Below are 19,199 nucleotides of genomic sequence, written 5' to 3'. Positions count from 1 at the left end.
CGGCGGTGAAGACAACGGCGGCCGGCGATGACATGGCGTCGGCCGGCGGCGGCATGACGGCTGTTGAAATCAGAGTGGGCCGCGACTTCTCGGCGGAGGTTGCCGCCTCCGAATCGCTGAACCGGCCGGCCGTGTCGGGTCCTGAAGGACGGGGGGCGCTGGCTCCCTCCGCCCTTCCTCCGCGGGACATCTTCTTCCGAGCGGCGATGCTCTCTCCCCGGGAAAGCTCTTTTTCCAGACACTCGATGAAGTCCTCAATCTGCCGGAGCTTTACATCGAAGCTTCTTCTTGACGTTGCCATCTTCGATTTGTGGGTATTGGCTGCAATCCCACTTCTGACACCAGTGTGGCAAACGTAGAAGCAACGACAAAGGTAACTTTGCAGCCCCTTTATTGAACTCACACAGAAACAAGAACTTACAGAAATGTGACACAATACATGGTGGTCATCAACTCGAACAACAAAGTTGTTCAGGGTTTCAGTTACAAGGTTACACAACACAACAGAATGACAACTACAATTACACCACAACAAATAGTAATCACATAAACAAATAAAACCACATAAAACACTTACAAAACATTTAATAACAACTGACAATCTGCACGCAGTGCCTGATGGGTAAAACAGGACAATTGGCACAATTCTGACGCGGTAGCAACTTCGCTACAATATTATTTGTCTGCGTGTGAATGAAGGGGAAATTAAAATCGAGGCTAAAGCCTACAGGTCCCAATATAAGACCCAGGCACCCCACGTCTTAACTATTCACGTTAAGGACAAGGAGATAAATGGACAACAATGCTCGTGTACAGCAGGGTATGATAATATAGTTAGTTGTATTTTAAGTTGTATTTTAAGCTGACATTTAGTTATGAGTCCATATAGCCTACTAGCTAGCTTTCAGATCTAGCTAACATTAGGCTATGTTTTAGCTAGCCAGCTGGATCAGGGGAGCTCACATGCACTTTCCCGTTTGTTTAAAGTGCACCAGGTTATTGCTCACACATCGTGGGCTTGATCCATACACTGGATCTGGCACCTGGTCGTTACGATTTTATAGTCCCGCTGCCCAAAGGTTAACGCCCAGAAACGTCCCGCACACAGCAAAAAAAAAAACATAGGCAAAGGACAGTCTTTTCAGCTACATACACCGCCACACACGTCTAGTAGGTCATAAGTGCTGATTGAGAGGGGTTATTTTTGTATGAGTCAATACATTGATTATTAGGAAAATCCTCTTTCTACCTTTAAATCCAGTTTAGTCATTACCTAAAACGGTCCCCATAACTTAAACTACTTCATTTCTCCCATGCAGAAATATAATGATGTGTCGTTAATTTGGATAAATTTGTTTCACCAATCTGTAACACAGGAATGTATGTCCAGTCTTTGTCTATCCTGTCTGAAAACTCTGTAGCAGTTAATGGGTTACATTTGACATCTATTGCTATGAAATTAGTGCAGCCCCAGTAATGGAGTAATTGTCCTCCTTTTAAAGTATCAGGTAGTGACAGAGATCCCAATTTGTTTTAACTGAAGATGATGAGGGGGACGGTCTAATTTTAGACAGGGACTACAACCCAAGATACTTTTCAAAGTGATAACACGATTCATTCCTCAGGTTGCCCAAATTGTACTAACAAGTAGATTATTAAGACAGAAGCCCTCATCTAGTTCTTGAATCCAGACCCACCTAAAGGCCTCTTCACATGAAACGAACATAAAACTGCAGCACCAAGCTCACATATAACTGTGTAGTATTCTACGACTCCATTAAATTCACTACTTCTCCCTGATGGCTCCCGCCTCTGCAAGCAATTTTGCAAAGGAATTTGTCTTGGATTGACGTTTTGACATGGTACTCACGAGAGAGAAAAAAAGCACACAACTGTACATGGAATTTAGAGAAAACCATAACAATCACAAAGCAATCAGATGAATCCGATGACACGACACCACATAACACAGCTAATAAATCCCAAGTGTGGGGCGGGGGGCCGAATTCAACATGACACAATGGGAGACAGTGAGCCACAGTGATGACTTCATCCTCGGAGGACGCAGTCGTTATTCGGAGGAGCTGAGAAGGATTTGCAAAATGGCAAAGCGGATCCCCCCCTTACCCCCACAATCACACATGCTCTTTTCTTCTTTTTTTTTTTAATCACACCTGCATTTAAAAATCCTCTTAAGAGTCTCTGTCGTCTACAGGCCGCACACCTTATTCCTCTTTAACAGCTGTCTCGCCACCTTTACCGGCGTGCGTATAAGTTGACATTTCACACAAACACACTTCTATGTTAACGACTACTCCGTGTATCGACGTTGAGCCGATTGCGGTCAAACCTCACATATTTTGACGAGGATGTTACCGAGGCTGTTTGGGCGCTATTCACGGGTTGGGAATCCGTTTGAGACTTTAGGGGGTAGATGGGGTAGCTTAACTGCTGCAACAACACCGCGCCAGCTTTTAGCTAACACACTAGCTCGGGCTACTCACCGCGTCTTTCTCCTCGCTCCCGCTCCCCGGCTGGTCCATGTTGCTGAATTTCCTTTTGTTTTTATTTTCCGTCCTCTTCATCGCCTTCCTCGACAGAGACGAACCTGACAGCGAAAGCCGATTTGCGGGGCTCGGTTGACAAACTTGATTTATTCTAACCGTCACCTGTTAATTGATCCGGGGAGCCTAACTTGTCCTTGCTTGATGGGAGTCGATTTCATTTGGCGTCCCTATTGCCGACGCCACACGGGATTCACAACGGCGCCGGTCGTTTGTAGAACCGAGACTGTTTGACAAAGTTTGTCACAGCCGCCCATTCCCTCGCAATGAGAGCCGGTACGGGGACACTGGCTGTCTGAGCTGAACCCGTAAAGCCGACTCGTTTGTACACATCTGGAAACCCCGTTTTGACAAGCTGTCAATCACTCAGCGGCGTGCCGTCCTCCTTTTGAGAAAGCTAACAAATTACAACCGGGAGATCGCAAGAGCAATTTACCGCTGGCTGTTCGCAGTCAGGTTATCCATCTTGCGCTTCATATGCCGGCGATGGCGTCGTACCGATCTCTTCACCCGTGCTGTCCTTCTTAACCTTAGCTCGCGGCGTGGCTAGCGGCTAGCAGCGGCGTGCTAACGATTCGATTACCTGTACCGCTGCCTCACCCGTGACAGGTCTTTCTTGCTTCCTCCGGTGGACGCCGTGGGATGGCAGCATCCCCCCCCCCCCCCAGTGTGAAACGCAGAGTGGAAACACTGCTCTCTACGTTAACTCGCTGTGAACGTTGGATTTGGGGGGATGTCCTTCCATTTCCGACGCGGGCTGAAGTGAAGTCTGCCTCGCCGGGTGTAGAAGTCGGACGGACCGGCGGTCTGTCAATCGAGAAGCTTCCTGAATCACTGTGCCTCACGTTTCATCCGCTCGAGGGACTTGGCTGTCTGACAGCACACCGTTGCCAGATTCGGCAAAAAAAATAAATGTATGCGATTAAATTCGGCATTTACTTCTATTCGAATAAAATGTCTGGACAGGGAAAAATGTACGGCGGGGTGAGTTATAATATGTATATTTGGTGTCGTGGCTGGCAAAGGCAATTCGGTGGCAACTTTCTGGCCGTCTGCTGCCATCTAGTGTCAAGAATGAGGAGTGTTTTTTTTTCAGTTTCAAATCAAGGTGGGACGTTAAATAATTTGAGAACAACCATCACCACTCCGAGTATCTTCTGCTTTAGACGTCACATTCATATCAAATAATTATTCCCTTTTTAGGTACACTCGTATATGTGCGGGTCAATCCCGGAAATGGCCACTTTGTGTCACTGTTAAGATTAATTCTCAAAAGACAGGAAGAAAAAGAAGGGCGTGCTTTAGGGCGAGGAATGATGGGGGGGGGGGAATAAAGACTTGACATAAAAAGGCCACAGCATGGTGTTATTCATCTCCCTTTTATTGAATTTTTTTTTCTTTTTGTGTTTAACCCCAAAACATTTACACATGCATAAAAATACTCTAGGGCTTTAAAGCGACAATAAAAACAACAACAACAACAACCTTGCACATACTTTTACTATGTACATCCATTAGATGTGGTTCTAACTAGACCACATACACAAAAAGTCAAAAAGACATAGTAAGATGTCCTTCTAAAGTGTGGGGAAATTTATACAAAGCAATACTTGAAATTTACGATTTTTTTGCATTTGATCCAACTTACGTTTATCACTTTGGTTGATTAAATTGCATTACACATATATTTTCTGTGTAAACTTTTTTTTTTGTACTTTGCTCCAAGGGATTTTTCTTCTTATCTGTGCTACACTAAACACACAATGAGTATGGCAAATTATGATTGAGTGTGTGTCAAATGTGGGCAAGGAAACGGGCTCAAGCTGATTGTCTAAAGCATAATGTAGAAAAAGGAAAAGACAAATTTGCTCGAACAAAAACATATTGGGAGCTAAACAAATGACATGGCACTTGAACAGCTTGTCCTAATACAACAAAAAGCAAAAATGAAGGTTATTGCACAGTTACCCGAGTATTGCATATTTCAGGCAAGGTATTTAGGAGCAGAAAACCCAGATTTCATGCACAAAGGGCAAGAAGCAATACGCTGTACAGAAAAACAAAACAGAGAACACAGCATTGGCTAAGCCAGTGTAAATGACTAATTTTCCAGTTTTCCTCGCCGATGATTGTCACAATTTCTGTAATAGTTTAGGAAAATATCAACGTGAGAAACACCATCCATATAAATAGAAGAAATTAGACATATTTTCTTCTAGTTTCTCTAATAAGGATTTTTTTTTTACAAATGCATTGTCATACCGGGGCAAGTCGAAACGTTAAAAAAGATTTACAAATTTACCTTTACATAGGAAAACAAAAACAAAAACCAAATAAAAAAAGTTTAACAGATTAACAAAAAAACAAAAAAAATCAAAATATGTGGTCCATTTGTATGGTACAGTTTTGTTGACAAACAAAAAGGAGGAAAAAAACTCATCTTGGACCATGAACCTAAAATCTCCATCACTTTTCTGTTGTACAGGAAATGGGACAAGTCATCATATTGCACTGACACAAATGTCCGCCTTTCTTCCTCAGGCTGACAAAGGCTGTACAGATTTTTGACCATAGCCTTACAGTAGCTTAATAATAATACTGTTTATTTAAATAGCAAACATAGCAGCTTACTCAGAATACTTTCTGGTGTCAGTTGTTACACGTTAGGATGTTTTTGAATACATGGAGGTCAGTGTTGTCTCCATGGCAACACAGTAATACTCTGAGGTGACTTGTGCGGGATGACCAAAATTATTAAATGCATACCCTTGAGAGAATTAAATATTCAAGGGCCAACGCAAAGGTAAAAATGTAATATGCTTGCCCAAGATCCACCTTACTAAATTTTTAACAAGTTGTCTGCTGGTAGTGCTGTGCTTTTCACCTCATCCAATCTTCAGTAGCTGGCCACTGCTATGGCATTAGTATCATAAGGGCAAAACATGCCTGTAACTAACATCAGAGAATATGGCTTCTTTCCCACAAACTGCTCAAACAACATGCAACATACTATACACAATATGAAAAGTTAGCCTCATCAGAAGCTAAGAGGAAGCACTTGAGATTGGTTTGGCTTTTTAAAGCTCATTTCTTTGCTGGCTTCAACTTGACTTTGTACATGTTTCCCTGCTGAGGTAAAAGGTCTGAATGGTCTCTGATAAATGAGAAGAGACACTTGAGTTGAGGTCCTTTTAGTGTAAAGCCCTTCCGACCACCTACATTAACTATGTATAGCACCTGACAATAACAGTTATCCACTGTCATAAACCATCATCGGCTGACAGTTATCTTACTCGTACATCTCACAGCACCCACCAATCAACAGCAAAAGCTCTTGTTACCACTCAGACAGAGGTCCCTCAATTGAGGCGTGTCTCCGAACCAAATTAGAGAGCCAGAAGGATTATTGGTTGTGCTTCCCCTTTTACAGAGGAAATAATGTACTTCCCAGGAAGATGCTGGGGCTGGTGTATTACAGGAAGGTTGACTGTAGGGGGTGCTGATGGTGTGAGGTTTCCATGCCCTGGGCAGACCCCAGGACAGCAGGGATGTGGAAAGACGATGGGGTGGGATGCTGGGGCCTCAAGACACTCCAACTAGAAGAGAGGGCGAGCTCACAGAAGCCTCTGGGGTTTTTACCTTACAGACAAGAAGGAGATACATTCGTACAAAGGCTCAAAAACACAGCTAGATTGAAAGAGAGAGCGATGGGGGGGGGGGCAATATAAAAAAAGTTGTCAAAGAAAAAGTGTGTAAGCAAGAAAGTGGGTCAAGAGCCTGATTAGAATTCATAACATTTCAAATCCAGGGTATTTAGTTCAGCCCCCTATACCAAGGGGCATGCTAAGGGGGGTAAATGTACATCTGGAGTATTATACAGCACTGTTTAGTTAGTGACCACTGCCAACAATCCTATTTCAACAAAACACAAGTAAGATTACAGTAAACTGGGATATAAACCTTGCCCATGTAGAAATATATTCCACCGATGAGAATTGGTTAGCTTAATATTTTTGGCATTTCTCTTTATCATTTTCCTCTCTTTTCAGAAGACATTTTATATACACTCACCGGCCACTTTATTAGGCACACCTGTCCAACTGCTCGTTAACGCAAATTTCTAATCAGCCAATCACATGGCAGCAACTCAATGCATTTAGGCATGTATACATGGTCAAGACGATCTGCTGCAGTTCAAACCGAGCATCAGAATAGGGAAGAAAGGTGATTTAAGTGACTTTGAACGTGGCATGGTTGTTGGTGCCAGACGGGCTGGTCTGAGTATTTCAGAAACTGCTGATCTACTGGGATTTTCACGCACAACCATCTCTAGGGTTTACAGAGAATGGTCCGAAAAAGAGAAAATATCCAGTGAGTGGCAGTTCTGTGGGCGAAAATGCCTTGTTGATGCCAGAGGTCAGAGGAGAATGGCCAGACTGGTTCGAGCTGACAGAAAGGCAACAGTAACTCAAATAACCACTCATTACAACCGAGGTATGCAGAAGAGCATCTCTGAACGCACAACACGTCGAACCTTGAGGCAGATGGGCTACAGCAGCAGAAGGCCACACCGGGTGCCACTCCTGTCAGCTAAGAACAGGAAACTGAGGCTACAATTCGCACAAAATTGGACAATAGAAGATTGGAAAAACGTTGCCTGGTCTGATGAGTCTTGATTTCTGCTGCGACATTCGGATGGTAGGGTCAGAATTTGGCGTCAACAACATGAAAGCATGGATCCATCCTGCCTTGTATCAACGGTTCAGGCTGGTGGTGGTGGTGTAATGGTGTGGGGGATATTTTCTTGGCACACTTTGGGCCCCTTAGTACCAATTGAGCATCGTGTCAACGCCACAGCCTACCTGAGTATTGTTGCTGACCATGTCCATCCCTTTATGACCACAGTGTTCCCATCTTCTGATGGCTACTTCCAGCAGGATAACGCGCCATGTCATAAAGCTCAAATCATCTCAGACTGGTTTCTTGAATATGACAATGAGTTCACTGTACTCAAATGGCCTCCACAGTCACCAGATCTCAATCCAATAGAGCACCTTTGGGATGTGGTGGACCGGGAGATTCGCATCATGGATGTGCAGCTGACAAATCTGCAGCAACTGCGTGATGCTATCATGTCAATATGGACCAAACTCTCTGAGGAATGTTTCCAGTACCTTGTTGAATCTATGCCACGAAGGATTAAGGCAGTTCTGAAGGCAAAAGGGGGTCCAACCCGGTACTAGCAAGGTGTACCTAATAAAGTGGCCAGTGAGTGTATGTATTGAGTGAGAGTCATGACCAGATGACAGCTCATGCCCAAAACCCCAAATGTAAATTCGACAAAAAAATGCAAAAACCTGAAGTGTGCTTTCCCTAATTGCCAATGTTTATCGATTATAGGTAGGAAATAAGGTTTACATCCCAGAAAAGGCAGTATTACTTCTTTGTGTGTGTGTGTGTGTGTGTGTGTGTGTGTGTGTGTTCAGGATGCTGATCCAGGCACAGTCAAAGGCACACAAAGCCGAGCGACCATACCTTTACCAGCCCAGGCAGATGAGGAAGAGGAAGGAGAGGAAGCAGAGGAAGCAGAGGGATGGGAGAGAGAGGTGTGGCGGAGGGAGGATATCTTGAGCTCATTCTCCTGGAGAGACCCAGCAGGAGGGACAAGAGAGGCAGTGAGAGGGAATATGGGAAAATGATGGAAAGAGGAGGAGGAGGAGAAGCAAAAGAGGGCAGAGAAAATGGGGAGTTTTAGAGACAGGACGTGAAAGTAAGAAAAGAAATGGTAATCAATGATAGCGATTCACTGGTCACTGCGTCTCTCCTGTGCATTTGACATCATGTGGGATCACACCCGGCCCAGTACACCAGAAATGTGCATATATTCAAATGGCTTTATTGGCATGACATAACGATGTACATATCGCCAACTTTGCAGAGCAAGCTCACCTGTAAGTTGGTCTTGGCTTTCTTCAAGACGTCCCGTGTTCTTGACACTGGAGATAAAATGATAGAAACACACAAACCAAAAGGAAGTCATCCCCAGCCGCCATCCCATCATCAGTTGAACACAGAAAGACATACGAGGCGTCGCTGACATCGCTGCGCTCAAACAAGGAGAGCGAGGGCACGAGCGAAAGTAAAAGAGTGTAAGGGGAAGACAGAAAGACTAAGGAAGGCAGTGAAACACACGCAGATGATGATGAGGATGATGGATTATGTTGGCGCTATTTTCCCTCATGGTATTAGATTACAGCCCAGCACTCATTCTCCCGTTCTCGAGATAATTAATCTCCTCCATAATTCTGACAGTCTGACCGCAGATCAAATGCATTAGCCCTCGCTGCTGCAGAGAGATTAATGAGAGATGAAACAAGGAGAGACAGAATACCAAGATTAAAAGGACAAAGTAAATGATTAAGGAGCGGGAAAGAGAGAAAGAAGGAGGGTAAGAGAATGGAGCAGACAGAAGTTTGAATAGTGGTTTAGGGAATGGGTTGCCTATGGGGCAGCTGAGCTTTGCACCACCAATACGTCAATAGAGACAGGACCAGGACTGGGGGGTATACTTAGTTCTCCGATGGTAGCTCAATAGGCAGCAGTGCTGATATAGTGACTAGCATGTTTTACTTTCAACATCCATTTCTCACTCTTGCCATTGGTAGTTAGACTAACAGGAGGGCATCTGTCAGTTTGTCTGTGAAGCAGTGGGGGCTAAACTCTCCATATCCTCATATACCTTTGACTATTACTTCCTTCGATTTAAAACCAAGCATCTACTATAAAAATGGAAAATGTCAAGCAATATCACCCCGGCCTCAGTTAATTTTGTGGGAGACTTGTTTTTCATCGGGAAAAAAAAGTTTAATCAAACTGCACATTCTATTAGATCAAGTACAAATCCAACTAAATCCTTTATGGGCCCCAGTTACGTAGTTATCAAGTTAAAAAAAAATCTGAAAACGAAGATCCATTATCTATGTAATTTAAACGAACTCTCGCATGCTATCCATCACGAATGCTGTCATGTATTGTAATGCTCATGCAGTAACAGCCTGCTTGGAAGAAAGTACCAGGGATTAATTAGAGGGTGACTCACGTTGGCTGACTATGAAGTGCTCCATGCTTTCTTTAGTGCGGTTGGAGCTCCTCAGCCTCTCTGAGGTGTCCCTTAGAGCCTCCTCCTGCTCCATGAGCCTCACACGGAGAGAACTGACCTCCACCTTCAGAGACTGCTCCTAGACACACACACACAATATTAACACAAATCAAATTACATAATTCAAGATTAATTGGTCTGAAAGAGTTAGATCAAACATCTGGTACTATTTTTATTCTCCAGTGATGGGTAGTCATTTTCTATAATTGAAGTTGATGCCTCAGTCAATAGCTAATTGGAGAATTGTGCTGAACCCTGACTGACTTCAGTTGGAATTTCAAACACAATGCAAAACACAAAAACAATCACAGCCTGCTTTCTGTGTGTCACATTAAAACTGCTACAACAAGTTTGTAATTTTTGTTGACTTTGCACGGCCCTGTCCACAAAAGCGGTTGTGTTTCATAGAAGAATGACTTCACATAAGCACTGCCTCTTGATGCACAGAACTACATTCAACCTCTGATGGCTTGCGCATTTGAAAGAGCGAGAGATGAAGATATGTTTTAGAAAAACAAGTGTTTGCAAGACTTACAGCAAGGAGGTAAATTCGCTCTGATCATGGCCATGTATCCCGTCCGTGTGCCGTATATTGTTTAGTTAGATTTTGCGAGGAATCCGACCCGGAGACAAGCATTTGGAATCATTACATAACGATGTCTAATATTCTCGCTGATGATCTCAGTTTAATTATGGTGGTCGTACAGAGGCATCAAGATTAAGCTGAGACTGATCGGTGGAAAACTCCTTGTAGCAGCTTTAGTCATTCAAGATCATGAATGCGGGTCTGTTATTGACTCCTTTACACAATGTCAGACACTGCATGGGTCTTTTTAGGGACCATTATATTCTCCGCAGTGTGAGCCGGCTGTGGCCCTGACCTGCTTGGGTTGAGTGGAGTCCTGGAAACGTGAAAGAGATGCTCTCCAGAACATTCTCAGGAGAGAGTTGGCCTCCTCCAGAATCCCTTGCAGGCTCTTAGTGTTAGTAAGCAGCTTGTCGACCGAATCTGTATCTGAAAGCTTAGTGGTAGAGAGTGAGAGTGAGAGCGAGGGCGAGAGAGAGAGTGAGAAGACACTTAAATACATAACAAGCTAATGAACCCTGCTTGTAAACAAGCGTAAAATCACTGAAGCATAACTTAAGGTAAATATTTTCTTCCTTCTACATTAGCAGTAGTAAAGTCAGCCATAGAAAGCTGTAGAGTCTTTAAAAAATGCAATCTAAATTATGAGTAATAATATCATATCCACTTGAGGGCTCATTCAGTGTGTCCTTTTACACCAGAATAAGTAAATGATCAGTCTACCAATCAAATAAAAAAGCAGGAAAAGGAGACGTTAAATAGCCATAAAATGACATTTAGAGTACTGCAAACTTCCATGATTTGATATATTTCCGAATGAAGAGTGGTCAGACGGGAATTTGGAAGTGAAAGAGTTTGCTTTGACTACCAGCCAATGACGGCAGGTAGAAGAATCAGAAGAATGTGGATATTTATTCGCTTTTGGCTAGTTTCAATTCCTCTAAATCTCGCTCCAATTAGTTGGACATTTTTGTTATTGCGTGCTCACAAGTGCAAACTGACATAACTAAAAAAAATTATTATAAACACAAAAATAAAATGATTTTTTTTTGCTTTTTTGTGAATTTATGGAATTCAAAACTGAAAACAACTATTTAATTTAGCCTTAAATGTCTTTTATCCTCTCATGTGCACCACCTTTGACTTGATCATTGTTTCACTCATATTTTATATTCATCTCTTTGCAGTAATTATCTTCTTATATGCCCTTAATTGTTTTTAATTTTCATCCCGTTGTTAATTCTAAACTGACTTTTTTCTTCCTTCTTGGTATTATTATTAATTTGCTTCTTTTTAAATGTGCTTTATATGAGATTTCGAACATTAATATAACAGTTGGCAACTATTTGCTATGTAAAGAGATGGTGGAGTAATGGCGTCCTGGGCATCTCTAATGAAGTAATGGCATCTCTAATGAAGTCACCCTCTCTCTCTCTCTGTGTTGACTGAGTTGTAATCAGAGTTTCTCTGTTCTTTGTTTTGGAAGCCGGTCCAGCCATGTGTGCATGTAAGTACATGTGAGGTAGTTAGCATTAGTAGGATAGCTAGCAAGCTAATAATTACGTGACATGGATTTAGGTCACTCAGCAGATCAAAGAAATAGCTCCTTATCAATCTGAATACGTTACTAATGTTAGTAAAATAACTCTATACTGTAAAAATCAATATTCCAAACGAACCAAATGAAATAATAGCAAAGAACACAAAGGCAGGTGGGAGGTGGGGGGAACGTGAAGGGAGGTGGGAGGTGGGGGAACATAAAGGGAGGGGGAGGTTTGTTTTGAGTTGGTCTGAGATGCTGGTGCTGAATATCATGTATGTGGAGAACTCAGAGCTGCAATTCTTATATGAAAGGTGCAATGTAAATACAGTTAATTGTTAATACTATTCCACTGAGATTCCAAGAACTTTCATGGTTTATCTACCTCAGGAGTCATGGTATCAGGTGACCTCTGACCCACGGCGCCTCGACCGCTTACCTGGTTGAGGCCAAATTCCCGCGGGGCAGACGCAGTCAAGGAAAGCAGGGTGGCCTCCATCTTATGGACAAGAGTGCTGCCCTTGAGGATCTGTTGCTTCAGAGCCTTGAAGTCATCTATGTAACCCAATGCATGGCGGCCATGACGGTTGGCGAAGGAGCCGTCCGGGGCCTGGCCCTGCAGAGCCGGGGCTACAAGGAAGGAAAGACAGGAATAGGAAATTGAGAAAAGAGAAGATATTCAGCTTTATTATATGACAGTAAAGCTACTGCATAAATTACTTACAAACAAGAGAATGTGTGTTTAGGAGCAGAATTTCTTTAGTCAAGTTTTAACGTGGTGGCATGATTTTTGTCAACTCATGTGTTTCAAGGTAGAATCAGATGTGCGTTGTCACAAACTACATGTGTTGAATGTGACACGTTCTTTTATTTATTCAGTTGGGCAGATTTCAGATGAATGACATTGTTATTGTAGTGAACTTACAATTACCAAGCCCACAAGCTTTCATTCCACGTCTGTGAAAAAGATCCAGTGTTTTCCATGTCAGGCAATGAAGTGAAATAGCAACGATATAGGTACAACATACTATCTGAGATGCACCATTAAGGTCATTATACACAAGTGCAATGTTGTGACGTGAATTCATTGTTTCCATAATTGGAGATTTACATCAGACATAAATAACCATTGGTCCTGTTTCTTTATTTACACAGTATGAAAACATGGCCTGTGAGTCATGGTTTTATGAGCATGCAGAAGTAAGATTCTCACCATGGTCAACAGCCTCCGTTTCTTCCTTGAGTTCCTGCGTAGGAGAGAGCGCTGAGGTGGGGCTGAAGAGTCCTGTGTCTCTAACCGGTGGAGAGGGGACATTATCTGTACAGAACACCAATGGGAAAATGAGAACCAGTCACATGTTTCGGCTTCACTAGAAATTATGCTGCTGAATAGTAAGATAACTATCATTATGTTGTATGATAACGTCAAGTGAATTGTGTTAATGGTACTGTACTACATTGAATAAAATCCTGTGGTATGACTTCACATCATATTAAATCACATCAAATAAATCAAATCAATTCCCCTGCCATTACTGGCTACTATACCAGTACCAGTTGATAGTATTTAAGCAGTTAAATATGTTTTTCTGGGAAACTGTCCCCTTACAATGATTTTAAACATATCACAGGCAGCAGGGATTTGTTCCAGTTTAATGGGGAGGTATGAAGGCATTTATCATATTTCCTGAAACTTTCCATTATTTGTGCTTAAAGCAGAATGCCATTCATTGTCTGTTTCTCCTCCACCCTCCCTATGGTGAAGGGGAATGACTGTTTTGGCATGGAAGACATGCTGACCATTGAAGAGCTGTCTACTGGCATGGGGGTGTGCGTCAGCCTCTCCGGTCAGCTTCTGCTCCAGCTGAATGTGTAACTGTCTGGGGTCAAATGTCACATCACTGTCCCCTGGCTGGGAGCTATTGCTGCCCTGACCTGCTTGGAAATACATAAAAAAACAATAACAAAATAACAGAGAGAGAGAGAGAGAGAGAGAAAGAGAGAGAGAGAGAGAGAGAGAGAGAGAGAGAGAGAGAGAGAGAGAGAGAGAGAGAGAGAGAGAGAGAGAGAGAGAGAGAGAGAGAGAGAGAGAGAGAGAGAGAGAGAGAGAGAGAGAGAGAGAGAGAGAGAGAGAGAGAGAGCGAGAGAGAGATTTAAACATGATATGCAAGTGATGAGTAATGCTCTAGCTGCTGTATCAAAATGGTAATTTCGGGTTCACTGTTTCCCCTGAAGCATGCTTATTCTTGTTTGTTTGTACATCTGTGTGTGTGTGAGTGTGTGTGTTTGTGTGTGTGTGTGTGTGTGTGTGTGTGTGTGTGTGTGTGTGTGTGTGTGTGTGTGTGTGTGTGTGTGTGTGTGTGTGTGTGTGTGTGTGTGTGTGTGTGTGTATCTCTGCTAGGTCTTAAGTCTTCCTGCTTGCTCTGTTGGTGAGGAGTTGGGCCATATCCAAGCAGATCAGAACATTCAGTGCACACTGGGGTTTCTGTGTTTTTGAAAAGCAGAGCCAGTGGGAATAGGGCCTCAGAGCTATGAGTGCTCGTGTGTGTGTGTGTGTGTGTGTGTGTGTGTGTGTGTGTGTGTGTGTGTGTGTGTGTGTGTGTGTGTGTGTGTGTGTGTGTGTGACTATGACAGGAAATGGGGATTTAATAATAAACAGAGGTTGTTTTCATTAATCATCTATGGGTTAACCGATAAACCGCTACTATGCTAGAAAGTCCTAATTGCTTAATAGAAATTATTTTGAAAAGTCCAGCTTCCAGAAATAGATTGACTTTTTGCCAGAAAAGGAAACAACTTGCTCAGTTAATGAATTTACACCCAACCAGGCAATTTTGCAGTCATTCCCTTCAGTTAACACCAGGTTGAAGCGACGTAATTGATGTGCACCTGATGTGTTCATTCAAATGACAAGCCCATTTGAATGAACGCTGGTACACATTGATGACAATAGGCTCGCAGCTAAATCGTGACAAAGAAAAAAAGCCTAGAGGTGCGTTAAGGAGAGCAGCGGTGATGAAAGTCTCACCAGAGAGAAGGTTTTTGGGGACGCCACACACTCGGTGGTACATCTGGAGCTCATGCTGCAGAGAGTGGATCAGACCCCGGCTCTCACACAACTGCTGCTGGAACAACGCTCACCTCATGCTGGAGCCTGTGCAAAAACATCGTCAAAGTGAATTAATTCGGTTATTACTGTCGTCACCCTGGTTATGAACACGGGTTAAAACAGACAGACACGTGCAGACAGTGTGTTTTTCGACCTGTTGATGGTCTCATGATTCCTCTGTCTGTCCTGTTTGAGTTGTGCGATCTCCTGGGTATGATCTTGTGCCTCAGCTTGCAGCCTTTTGCTTTGCTCTGCCCACCTCTCCGCCTCCAACTCCACCTCCTTCAGTCTGGCTCGCCCCAACAGTGGGGCTTCCCGCAGCTGGTCCACCTCCTTACTGCCGTCTGCATGGGGGAGAGAACACAGGTCTACTCAACCCAGACTTTACAGAGACACGATCATGCTATTCAGCATTATATCGGTAACACCGGGGGTAACACTCCATCAGCAGCCATAATACGAGCAGTCCTCCGTGTTCCTCTGAAACGCTGCTGAAATGGTGTCCGCTGGTGGCATCATCGGCGGACAATCTGTGAATGTGAAAACTGACTTCCTGGTTTCCCAATAAGCTGTATTGTATGAGAAAATGTGAATATCAACACCACATACAAATGTGTAATCTAGCGTTGTTATTTACAGTTTTGTACACAGCTGTATGCAGCATTGATATTTGCATTTTCTAATGCAATGATCAACATCATGTTGAAAATCGTGAGTGCTTCCCTTTCGGATATCTCTGTCCAGTTTTAGGCAGGGAGGGCAACAGCTTTTTGTGTGTCTGAAACTAGACTAAAGCCCCTGAATTTAACATGTAACAGTAATTTTAACATTTCTTTAGCTTTTAACTGACACACTCTGGCGGTCAGGTGAGAAATCCGGACTAATCCAAACTGGTTGTCTTTCTTTTATTATTTTTTTAAACAATGTCTGTATTGATTTTTCATTGCACGTATGTCAGCATTATTATGCAACAAATTACACTGCAAATTTTAATGCTCACAAACAAACTGGTTGTCTTGAGTTGCGAATAGCATAAATCCAGGAACCTTGTTTGAATACATGGCTCGAGGTATATATATTATTGCCTGACATTTCCCAAACATCAAAACAGTTTAAATTTCTTCTGCGCTGGCAGAAAACCATGCGGGCATAGCCGCGTACTGTACCTCTGGTGGCCTGTTTGAGCTGGTTCTGCAGGCTGAGGTTCTCCTCCTTCAGGAGTCTGATCTCACACGATAGCTGACCCATTGAGTCCACACCCTGGATGTAGATGTTAGTAGGAGCACCTGGAGAGAGGGAGGGAAGGAGGACAGAGGAGGGCAGGTTAGGATGAAGAGAACGAAGAGGCAGAGAAAGAAAATGGGGTGTATAAGAAAGGAAGATGAGAGCACAGGATGGGAGACGGAGGTGAGGGGTTGGGGTGAGGGGGGGACAAAGAGGATGGAAAAGTGAAAGACGGGGAAAAGACAACAGAGTAAGAAGGAGGGAGGACAGAGGCATGAAAGAATCAAAAGAATAAGAGTATAGATAGTGAAATTCAAGTTTATTTCAACATGTCCTCTATCCTAAAACTGTACATGTTACAACATACTTATGATGAGAAATATCAGCTGGTCTAACACACTGTGTTACACTGACATCATCTAGTACTGCAATAGTATATATTAAATATTATTATTATTATTACATTACATTATAATATTGTTATATTCTAACACACTAAGGTTCATTAGTCAGTGGACAACCGTATTTTACGTGTGTGTGTGTGTGTGAGTGTGTGTGTGAGTGTGTGTGTGTGTGTGTGTGTGTGTGTGTACCTTTTCTCCCTGGCGGTGTTTGCCAGTCTCTCCTCCAGCTGCTGTCGGAGGCGATCGTTGGTCTGAATGGAGTCCTCCAGTCTCTGTCTCAGGCTGCGGATCTCTCTCAAATGCTCCTTCATCAGGTCTGAGCCTATGGCAAACCCCCAGATCACAGGTTTACCCAGTCAGTCAAGATAATCTACTCCTTCCAAAAATGTCAATCAAATAATATTCTCGCATCACCTTGCAGCACTTTTGTTAAATCTGCTGCCTATAAAACCAATAAATATCCCGTGATGTAGCCTGTTAAAGATTTAAAACTTATTTCATCCTTACAAAAAACTATACAGGCTGGTGATCTGTAGAAACATCTGTGCAGGTCAAACACTATATCATGATGAGCCTACTGGTCCGTCTGGGTGAAATCTTGCCTTAAGGCCGTAATTAAATGATGCCTTGCTAAGTGTGTTGCTATATTATTATTATTATTATTATCATCATTAGTATTATTTTTTTGTTCCTTTTTGTTTCTTTACTTACTATTACTTATTATTTCTTGTGTACTCTCTTTTTGTCATTATTATTTCTTTTTTGTTTCTTACTTTATATATAATTTTCCCTTGTTGTTGCTTTCCTCTTCATCCCATGCATTGCTAATGTATGTATGATGTCTGTTATGTATATTGGTAAAATAAATAATTTTTCAAAAAAAAAAGATGATTTGGCATAAGAATCAATTGCATTATGGAAGTAGAGGCACCAGATCTTTTAGCTGCTGTCATTTCAGTATTGTTGAAGATGGAAGCCAATCAAGGCATATGAGCAAAAACGTGGTTTGTTTTTTTATTTGTTTATATATATTTTAGAGTCACACAATGTAGTGTAATAATAATAATAATCCATACTTGTGTGACTGGTGCCTGACTGGTAACCCGATGATCCTGATGACACATCAGCTCCGATTCCCATTGGTTGGCCACTATAGGGCATATCCCACAATGCACTGTTCTCCGGGAAGCCCATCCCAGCTTTGATGACTGGACTGGTATTTGAGCGGGCACTGAGACTGCCACTGGGAGCACCGCCAAAAGGAGAGGGCAAGATTCCTTGGTAAGACAGCGGCAGAAAGCCTGAGCAGTTGGGCTGTTGGTGAGGCGACATTGTGAAACCTTGGAGAGGCTTGGACTGCGGCATGGAAAACCCTGACAAGGAAGACGAAGGAGGGGAAGAGTGTTAACATGGAGTAGTGTGAATTAAGAAAATCAGTAAACATCTGTGTGTTGAAATAAAGTCTGGGAAGGACAGAAAAACAGAGGTAGAGAGAATGAGAACGAGTGAAAGAAAAAACTAGACAATAATAAGTTTGATAATCAGACAAACGATATTAGTCTTGGTGAGCGATTCTCGAATCTACATTAAAAGTTAAAATCAGAAATCCGAGCAAATTCACTTTGAGTTCGATGCTCTAGGTTCACCATGCACCAAGAGAGGAACGATTATGTAGCAAGAGAGACAGTACAGGGCATTAAAGACAAAGACGGGTGGATGACAAGGGAGAGCAGAGGAGAGATGGAGCGCAAGGGTAATTAGGGAGATATGGATTATAAAAGCCACAGGTGATTAGTTATTAAGTTTCTACTCTTGTTCAGTTACATACATAATTCATTCCACACACACTGTAAACACAGGATCTGCCCATTACTACCCATCACACACGCTCTTGGTGAAGTACTGACGTTAGAGGTAGAAATTAAACAGTACACGCACATATTCATTTGTTCAAATACTAGTGCATCAGAACAGTATTAATAAAAGGGAAGGAAAGGACTGACACAAAAAGTACTCCGAAATACTAAAGCGATGCTTTTTCTCATCTGATTCAAAGGTGTGGGACAGGATCAAAATAGTTAACAAGCATTTTAAAGATCCATACAGGTCCTGTCCACTTCTGGTGTACGAGTTAAAATGCTGTTCCCCTCAGGACCCCCCGGATTAGGCGAATTAAGGGAACGCCACTACTCATGGTTGCTTACAGGGTTAATAAATTAAAATTACAATACAATTATTATTAGTCTGAGTCCAACAAAACCTCTACGGGGCAACAAATTAGTTTATGTTTGTACACATACGCATAGTACATAAACTTGCACTGACACACTCACACATGCACACACGCAGTCATGCGGACGCACTCTCACTGTCTCCTAGCTGTCTTTGTAACATCTGCAGCTCCTGGTGCACATCAGCCAAGGAAAAAACCCACACTCCTGCTGCCTGGGTAACGGGGTCGCGGGGTAGCAGAGAAGGGGTCAAGGGGCAGGGGTGCCCTCTGGGTGGAGGAGCAATCAGGGTGGCAGGGGATAGAGGTAAGGAGTAGGGCTGGGAGAGATGTGGATATAGGCATAGAAAACATCCCTGATGGAGGGGGGCATGGGGAGGGGA

The 19,199-nt window shown here is 42.9% G+C and overlaps 2 protein-coding genes across 2 annotated transcripts in view; both read right to left on the bottom strand.

Annotated features, from left to right (window-relative positions):
* mast2 (microtubule associated serine/threonine kinase 2) overlaps positions 1–3,331 on the bottom strand; it is a 228,622-nt gene extending 225,291 nt beyond the window's left edge. The window contains exon 1 of the mRNA XM_056277837.1: positions 2,505–3,331. Coding sequence (XP_056133812.1) covers positions 2,505–2,585 — 81 coding nt within the window. The 5' untranslated portion in view covers positions 2,586–3,331. The remainder of the gene's footprint in view (positions 1–2,504) is intronic.
* A 596-nt stretch (positions 3,332–3,927) lies between these two features.
* pde4dip (phosphodiesterase 4D interacting protein) overlaps positions 3,928–19,199 on the bottom strand; it is a 48,300-nt gene continuing 33,028 nt past the window's right edge. The window contains 14 exon segments of the mRNA XM_056276788.1: positions 3,928–6,203; positions 8,514–8,560; positions 9,664–9,802; positions 10,605–10,745; positions 12,289–12,479; positions 13,063–13,167; positions 13,650–13,784; positions 14,878–14,977; positions 14,979–15,003; positions 15,113–15,302; positions 16,125–16,246; positions 16,779–16,908; positions 17,663–17,959; positions 18,950–19,136. Coding sequence (XP_056132763.1) covers positions 6,147–6,203; positions 8,514–8,560; positions 9,664–9,802; positions 10,605–10,745; positions 12,289–12,479; positions 13,063–13,167; positions 13,650–13,784; positions 14,878–14,977; positions 14,979–15,003; positions 15,113–15,302; positions 16,125–16,246; positions 16,779–16,908; positions 17,663–17,959; positions 18,950–19,136 — 1,866 coding nt within the window. The 3' untranslated portion in view covers positions 3,928–6,146.

The sequence above is a fragment of the Lampris incognitus genome, chromosome 3 (assembly GCF_029633865.1).
Source record: "Lampris incognitus isolate fLamInc1 chromosome 3, fLamInc1.hap2, whole genome shotgun sequence".
Lineage (NCBI taxonomy): Eukaryota > Metazoa > Chordata > Actinopteri > Lampriformes > Lampridae > Lampris > Lampris incognitus.
Note: the sequence above shows the minus strand (reverse complement) of the source record. Positions and strands in the feature narration are given on the sequence as shown.